This window comes from Lottia gigantea, assembly GCF_000327385.1.
Source record: "Lottia gigantea unplaced genomic scaffold LOTGIsca_33, whole genome shotgun sequence".
NCBI lineage: Eukaryota > Metazoa > Mollusca > Gastropoda > Lottiidae > Lottia > Lottia gigantea.
Genome location: NW_008709110.1, coordinates 953,999 through 963,106, shown reverse-complemented (window position 1 = coordinate 963,106; position 9,108 = coordinate 953,999). Strand labels below are relative to the sequence as shown.

General features: G+C 30.3%; 1 protein-coding gene across 1 annotated transcript; it reads left to right on the top strand.

Moving 5' to 3' along the window:
- Positions 1–513: 513 nt before the first annotated feature.
- On the top strand, positions 514–8,776 carry LOTGIDRAFT_119993 (hypothetical protein; the record flags this gene model as incomplete). The annotated part of the gene is made up of 14 exons (XM_009058232.1): positions 514–618; positions 864–1,003; positions 3,062–3,165; positions 3,616–3,762; positions 4,052–4,272; positions 4,776–4,879; positions 5,398–5,513; positions 5,862–5,921; positions 6,352–6,559; positions 6,725–6,856; positions 7,467–7,562; positions 7,707–7,838; positions 8,242–8,314; positions 8,639–8,776. Coding segments are annotated over 14 exons (1,776 nt in total), but the record flags the coding sequence as incomplete, so codon positions are not given.
- Between the last annotated feature and the right edge of the window lie 332 nt (positions 8,777–9,108).

Genomic DNA, 9,108 nt, shown 5'->3' with positions numbered 1-9,108 from the left:
ACAGGTTTCTTGGGATTTGTTTTGTTTGTATTTACTTATAATTGTTCCCAAATGTCACCCACAAAGACTCAATTCAGGTTTTTCAATTTCAACACAATGGGAAAACGTTCTTACCACAGTAAGGTGACATTGTGTCAAGCAGTTTTGCTGAAATGGGGCACTATAGTTGCAGAAATAACTAAATGTATAATAAGTTTGGGTGTTTTACTTCAAAACCTTAAAATATGCAGTTTTACCTTCGATGATAGGTACTATTCTGCTTTAACCTTATCTTGAAAATCATTCCTTTCGCCACAGTTAACTATTTAAATTACATCTTGCGAATATTTAATTTATTGATATTGTCCAATAGTATAAAGTCACAACTCTGTTAAAACATGAATCACATGAATGTAAATGAGGCAATTGTTTTTATGTTGCAAAAGTTGTGAATGTTGTGTGAATGTTAGAATAACCTAAACCTAAAATTGTATGATGCTTTTATTTATAAATTTTCCTTAATTCAACTTTACGCCATTTGAATATATGGTTCTCCTGACCATTATAGCCAACTGTATAGTTTTAGCCTTAGAGGAACATCTTCCTGCCCACGACAAGACTCCGCTTGCTGTACAGTTAGTAAGTATAACACTCTATATAATGAATATTAAATCTTCTGGTTTACTACTGTTTTATGACTCTTTGAATGCCTCTGAATCTCAATTTTGTTTAAAACAATGTGTGATGTGAAATATGGGTCTTTTGCCTCATCACTTATCCAAGGTGAACCTTGAATGTACTAATATCGACATCCATTTTCTCTTAATGACCCCCATGGAAAGTTTGAAAATTGTTTATTAATGATTTTTTATTACATTATTTAGGAAGCAACGGAGGTGTATTTTCTTGGAATATTTTGTGTGGAAGCGTTTTTAAAAATAGTAGCTCTAGGATTTATTTTACATAAAGGATCGTATTTACGTAACGTGTGGAATATCATGGATTTCATAGTAGTAGTCACCGGGTATGTATTTCTCTTCTACTTTTTTTTTTACTAATAATTCTGTTGGAGATCAAATGGGCGATCTAGACATCCCAAGAAATTATTCGCCATAGCCATATTGGCAAAATGTGTAAAGGGAAAGATAACTCCTGTAATTAAGATGCTTTCTAATTAAAGAGGTCTGAAAACTCATAAAAATGTAAACACAGCTTATATTATTCACAAACAAGTGAAACAATGGATCTCTGTAAAAAGTAATAGAATGAAATTAAAATTAAACACATTTAGATAAAGAGGGTTGACTTATTTCGCTTGTTTAAAACAAATATTTTCACCAGCTCTCTTTTGATAAAGGCGTTTAAAGCCCTCCATTGAAAATAAAGATGGCGTCGAAAAGTGGAAATTTTTACAAAATTCAAATAATTTTATTTGAAACTTTAGATTATGGTTATGTCAATTTAGAATTACTATTGTTGATAAACTTATATGCATTTCTGGAAAATATACATCGGCGTTAACTTCGTAGAATGATTCTATGACAAAATATGTCATGATTACACTTTTAGTGTTTTGGGAGGGGAGGGGAGAGGTGATTTTGCCAGCTTGGCAAAATGTGGACTGGTGATAAGGAAATACATCATAAAGGATTGTTGTCAGTATCGTGATTCAACAGTTCTTTGGTAATTACCTATTTTTGTGAATATGTTAAATGAAACTGACAACTCTTTCCAAAACAAAGTTGAATAAAGACCTTACAGCCTGTTGTAGGTAAACCACCTGATAGGCCTACTGAGTTTGTGCTTTTTATAATATGTGCCATCTACATTATAGGTGCATAGGCTTTTTGTTCACCTTCTTAGACCAGGGCGCTATAAGATCTCTGAGAGTTTTGAGACCCTTAAAATTAATCAAAGGAATACAGAGTAAGACATGTGGAAGGAATCTAGAATCCCATGGTTTCCCATAGAATATGGTGCAGGGGTGAATTGTGGGGAAAATTCATTTTAGTTAGATGTTGATCCCAGTTAGGAAAGATTAGCTTTCTGATTATATCCTTATATGTGAAATAAACATACTTTTCAATGATTTTTCTGGCAGGATTATAGAATTATTAGATCCTTCACTTGACCAGCCAGCTATAAGATGCCTACGTGTTTTAAGACCTTTAAAACTAGTGACAGGAATCCAGAGTAAGCAAGGCTGATATACAATTATTAAGATACCCATTGCTTTTGATCATGGAAAAAGGTTGATAAACCTCACTGCTTCACGCTGTTTTTATAATCTTAAAATAAATCCTGATTTAGATAATTTTATTCCAAGCACAATTTAGCTTCAGCAAAACCTGATTACTCTTTGAAACACAAATTAGTACCATTTGATGGATATAAACACTACCTTTCCTTCCTATAGAAATGGAATTAATAAAAAATAATTTTTTATACTTTTTTGCCCTAATTTTAATGTAAACATAAAAAAGGCAGTAAACACAAATGCATGCTGATTGATTCAAACTGATTGATTTTCAAGTTTAAATGGCAGACAACTTTTCTAATCAATAGCCCTTTTTCATGATTCAATCAAATTCAATGAAAATAACTTAGAATATGCAAAAGATTGTTACAAATACCATTAGTAGCAAGTGTAGATGTTTTGGTTTCCATTCCTAATGATTAATGGTGAAGGAATATTGGTGATAATCAATATAACATTATTTATAATAAATAGACAATAACAATATCTCAACTTTGCTTTTATTACTTGAATGTCAGGGGGTTTTTTGAATCAAATATTGATGCAGTATTTTGATTTTTATGACATTTAGAATTCCAATAAACTAAAAGCAAAGTTTTTTGTTATTGTGAAGATGTTAGCTAAAGATCATACCAGTAAAGAATATTGAAACCTTTCTACTTATGACTAAATATGACTATGTTAGAAAAAATTTAAAATTTAAAAGCAGAAAGTACAATAAAACTTTCACTGGTGTAATCTAAACACAAATTGTCATTATTATTTACATTTTATCCCATTGGTGCCCTGGTTTTTTGTTATTTTTACCTTTTTTTCTCCTGGCAGGTTCATTACCCTTTTTGCTTCCACCTGGTCTTCCTCTTTTGATTTAAGAACATTACGAGCTGTGAGGGTTTTACGACCATTAAAATTAGTATCAGGCATACCAAGTAGGTTTGAGTCTATACAATCCAACGATTTTTTTCTTTGCTCTTTACAAACGGTTTTCAATATTTATAGCACAATTCATTGCTAATTTTTTCTTTGATACCTGTGTCAATTTTCATTATAAAAAGGGTTGAAGTGCATCAAATTACAGAAGCAGTTGAATTCATATACTGATTCTGATTTCAAATCATGATTTACATCTAAGCCAAATGAACGGATCTAAAAGTTGAAAATCATTGGATTATAAGACAATTATTATTTTTACATCTTGTTCATATAATTAATGTACATTAACTTTCATGTATCAATTTCCATTTTTTTATTGTTTAAATATAATTTGAGAAATAAACTTCTATGAAACTGTAATATACATTTTTTAAGAATAATATTAAATCAAAAACATTTCTTGTGAAAATAAATGAAATAGATAAAACAAATTATTTATTTTACAGGTTTACAAGTTGTATTAAAGTCTATTATTAGGGCTATGGCCCCATTGTTACAAGTTTGTTTACTTGTTTTGTTTGCCATTATAATATTTGCTATAGTTGGACTAGAATTTTATGCCGGTGCTTTTCATAATGCTTGTTTCGAAGTTGGTACAACATCAAATAGTGAAAGTAAGTAATTGTTTTTAACTATCAGATTCCATAGATTTCTTGAGATTCATTTATCATAAAAGATAAATAACATTTGCAAGATGTCTAATGGCATGCTTAAAGCAGAATGTAATAATTCCTATTGAGATATAAAAAGACACAATTTCATCAACATAAATCAGACTTTTTATAAATACTGACTACAGATTACTCTTTATTACTCAGATTTTTTAAAAAACATCATGTTCATTTCATGTTTTTCTTATGTCAATTATTTGTTCTTTTTCAGGTGATATACATTTAGGTGATGAACCTGATATACGACCGTGTGCTTTAGACTTTTATATTAGTTCATATGGTGGTTTTCGCTGCCAACAGAATATATCAAAATGTCGCGGGAATTGGAAAGGTCCGAACTCTGGAATAACTAGTTTTGATCATATAGGATTTGCAATGTTAACTGTGTTTCAATGCATTACTATGGAAGGGTGGACAACTGTTTTGTATTATGTAAGTAAAAGTGCAATGTGTTGAAGAGTTCCTTGGAATAAAAATCATTGTATTTGAAAATTATTCAAAAATGACTGGTTAATTGCTATGATTTTGATTTAATAGTGTCATTCAAAACAAATAAGAAAACCCCCCAAATGATTTTCATTTCAAGGGACTCTTAATGTGGCTAGTTCTTATTATATTGGATGAGTGTTTCAAATTGTGCAAAAAATCAGGATTAGGATGTGAATAGAAGATATGTGATTATGTTATGTGAGGTGTTTAAAATATATGGGTTATCTGGAAAATGTGCCAGAAGGAATCCAAATACTGAAAGACCTTCAATGGTGTGGAGTACACCTGTTAAAGAGTTGCTATAGGGAGAAGTCTTCCTGTGTCCAATGCTAACATGTGTATTGTTTATAGTGGCATTTACTAGGCGGTGAAAAAAGAATATTTTAATTTTAGTTTATTTATTTCTCAATTGTGTTATAGTTACTGATGTCTTTTATATATTTCAGGCAAACGACGCCTTAGGAAGCATTTTCAATTATTTATATTTTATACCTCTAATAGTGTTAGGTTCATTTTTCATGTTAAATCTAGTTCTTGGTGTTCTAAGTGGGTAGGTGGCTTTTAATATAACATAAAATCTTTTGACAGTGCAAAGAACATAACACTAGCATTGGAGTATTTTGCTAAATTTAAAAAAAAAAATGAACCAAAGATGTCACATGGGAAATCTGAATCAGAGATACACATAAAAAAAAAACTTTGGTTGCCATAAAAGAGATTGTATAGAGGTTTTCTAAAAATTTAATTGTTCCATTGTTCAGACAGACGTCTAAAAGTAAGCGTTTATGACGTCACTATCGCAAAAGCTGCTGGTGATATATAAGGATCTTTGCGATAGTGTCGTAAAAAACCACAGATGTTTTATAGAAATTGGAATAGTTCAACCGAAGCTATCACTGTCCCCGATACACAAACAATTTTAGAAAATTTCTCTACAATCCCTGTAGCTGTCTGAAATTTGATGACTGAAAGATGCCAAGTGTAAAAGTAAAAACCAAATTTTTGAAATGAATTATTCATTCCTTTCTAAATGAAACAAGTTTTTATGAGTTAATTATATATTTCTAGTGAATTTGCCAAAGAAAGAGAAAGAGTAGAAAATCGTCGAGCGTTTTTTAAATTACGACGGCAGCAACAAATAGAAAGAGAATTGAATGGATATTTAGAGTGGATATGTAAAGCAGGTAAATATGGAAGGCAATATCCTGATTTGATTTCAGTATATTATTCTAACTTTAACAATGGCTGAATAGAAATTTCTTCTCTCAAAGATTAAGTGCCAACCAGTGTGAAATGTTTAAGTTAAATTGTAGACAGGCTGCTTGGTTCCTTAACAGGCAGATATGATCTTTGAGTAAACACTGCATGATATTATTGCCTGTCTTCTTTCACACAATAATGTGCTAAAGAAAATTTTGATAAGTTGAATTACTTTCCTGTTGAAAATTGAATTAAAACTGACACATGTCAGTAAATTGAAAGGAAGTGAAATAAAATAAAAGAAACTAAAAGATTCTATTATATTATCATAGAGGAAGTAATTTTAACTGAAGATAGAACAACAGAAGAAGAAAAATATAAAATTATTGAAGGTTTGTTTGATTTTCAGTGGTCTGTTTTCAGCCAATTTAACAATGAGTTTGTATTTACTTTCAATATGCTGACTAGTGAAGGCCCTTCACGTTTTTTAGTTACCCTTTGTTACAATGATGCCAGTCAAAGAAGACTAACATGGATGAAAGGTCGTTTTAAAAGGTTTATCAAAAAAGAGAAAGGGATAAAGTGTCACTTTCCCTCAATTTTGGAACTGAGCTTGGTAAATAATTTGAGAAATTTTGGTTAATACTGCAAGTCAACTGTGCCATAAATGTACAGTTCTAAAGCAAAGATAGATATTTTCAAAGTTAAAGTGCATGCAACACTAACATTATTGATACTAACTGCATGAAAAAAGATATGACTACAGCAAGCCCTAACCTGATTTCTCCCTGCAAGGCATCAAGAGCCTTAATATTTTTTCAGCACGCCGGCGAGCAGCAGCAAGAAAGATGAAACAGTTAAAAGGGGAAGATACTGATGATGATACTAATGAAACAATGGAAGATGACCTATTAGCTGGTGTTACTATAGGAAAATACAATACAATAGGAAACACTTTTAGTCGCACCAAAAGTTCCAAGAAAACAACAGGAAAATGTGGTACCTTTTGGAAAGTAGAAAAAAGAATAAGGTGTGTTTAATGAAGAAAAAATGTGAAATTGATTTAAACAATTATTTCTTATTTAAAATACAAATGAAAAAGATGTCTGAAACAACATTCTTTCTTGAATGATCTAATCCTACAAATAGTACAAATAAAATCATGAATTGATGCTTTTTTTCCAATTTATTTCAGATATAAAATCCGTCACATGATTAAAAGCCAAGCTTTTTATTGGACAGTTATAACTCTAGTGTTTTTAAATACAGCTTGTGTAGCATCAGAACATTATGGTCAACCTGCATGGCATGAAGAATTCTTATGTAAGTAGACATCTAGGGCATAAATTATAAATGGATATTAATTTATCAAGACCTATATGAAAACTAGAACTAGACATGCTATTGACAAAGTTCTAAAAAATTAAAGTCTGCCCAATGTATTAAAGTGCTAAATACCTTTCTATATTTCAGTTATAGCTGAGTTTGTGTTTCTAGGATTATTTATCATAGAAATGATGTTNGAAATGTATGGTCTTGGACCTCGAATTTATTTCCAATCATCATTTAACATATTTAGTACGTATATTATCTTATTTTATATTTTATATCAATGATGTGCGTAATTACCAATAGAATACAGAAATATATATACGGTATATTATACTTATGTACGTTCAGAATAAAGTTTTCGTGGAATATGATAGGAGAACAAATGTTGAGACAGATAGAGACTTCATCAATTTCATTTTAAAAAGATAGATCTGTAAAAACAATAGATATTCAATTTATCAGTTGATTACAGGTATATGAAAGTGTTAAATCAAATAAACTTGACACTTTACTATTCAAAGATGAAGGTTTTTAAAAAAGTTCAAAGGATAACTTGACAACAATTTATATCCATCTTGGGTTTGATTTCAGGTTATTGTTGGTAGTATATTTGAAGTCATATGGTCAACGTTTAAAAACGCATCATTTGGTATTAGTGTGCTCAGAGCTTTACGTTTACTTAGAATATTTAAAGTTACCAAGTACGTCTTATTTATTTACAAACAAAAATGTTTTGTCATTTACTCTTATTGTCTGTAAACTGAAAATGCTCTTTATAAGAGTTATGATAACGTTATGTTGTCACTATATAACATATATTAAGATAATTTTTGGTTTTATTTCAGATATTGGTCGTCTCTACGAAATTTAGTCATCTCATTACTCAACTCTATGAGATCTATTGTTAGTTTACTCTTTCTACTCTTTCTATTTATCCTTATATTTGCCTTATTGGGAATGCAGCTGTTTGGAGGAGAGTAAGTATACATTTTCTTTTTTAATATTTAGTTGTAGAGCTAAAGCTTCTCTCTAATTTCCTCATCTAAAGTCCATGGTTCCTACAATATTATTCAAATATTATTCAAGTCAAATGCTTTCTATGATAGTGGTCAAGTTAGGATAGTGCACATAAAAACTATGAGTTTCCCAGATGCAGCAAATCTCTTTTTAAAACCCTTCTAGATATAGAAATATAATTGTAGAATTTTCTATTCTCATCACCTTTTTTGCATAATGTATAATAATATGTTGGTAAATAACTGGACATAATTTTAACATCAGATATCATTTGTTGTTTCTCTCAGTGTGTCTCTGAAGCTGATCAAGCAAGATGTGTTATGTTATATTTATGATATAATAGTTCTATTCTTTATATTTCAGGATGAATTTTGAAGAAGGGAGACCATCTAGTAATTTTGATACCTTTACAATAGCATTACTAACAGTGTTTCAGGTTGGTCATAGTTAATGTAGCTATGCAGCATCCAAATTAAAGATGCACAGTTAAAACATAACTATGTTAAAGTTATTCTGACATTGTATTTATTTGGTGATCTATGTTTGTACTTTGAAATAGGTTCTTCAAATCTTTGTCAAATATAACTTATTTTTTGAGGTGTTTCAACATTGGCTTTATTTTAAGTCTTTCAGAATATGATATAGTTATTTCTAAATGTACTCTTTAACTTACCCCATACTATCACTTTAAGTGAAAGTGAAATGGCTCAACCCCTACCACTTAAACTGTTTGAACATATTGGTATTATTGTTGTTATAGATATTAACTGGTGAAGATTGGAATGAAGTAATGTATAATGGTATTAGAGCCTATGGTGGTTCTGATGGAAAGGGAATGTTTCTTAGTTTATATTTTATTATTTTGGTGCTATTTGGTAACTGTATCCTTTTACTGTAAATAATGATTAATAATTAGACTACACTCTAATGACTAGTAATGATATAGTCCCCTCGTCCTAATTTGATAAAAATTCCAAAATGGTATTAGCAATGCAATTTTTCTGTATAGATTTTTTTGTGTCAACACCATAAGATGAACTATAATCAATGTAAGTACAAGAGATCCATTTGAACATCATAAAATCCTTAACTAACTAAAGATACACTGCTGAATGTATTCTTGGCTATCGCTGTGGACAATTTGGCCAATGCTCAAGAGTTGACTGCTGCTGAAGAAGAACAAGAAGAAGAAGAGGCAGCAGTGGTATGAAAAGCTTATTTTATTTTGCT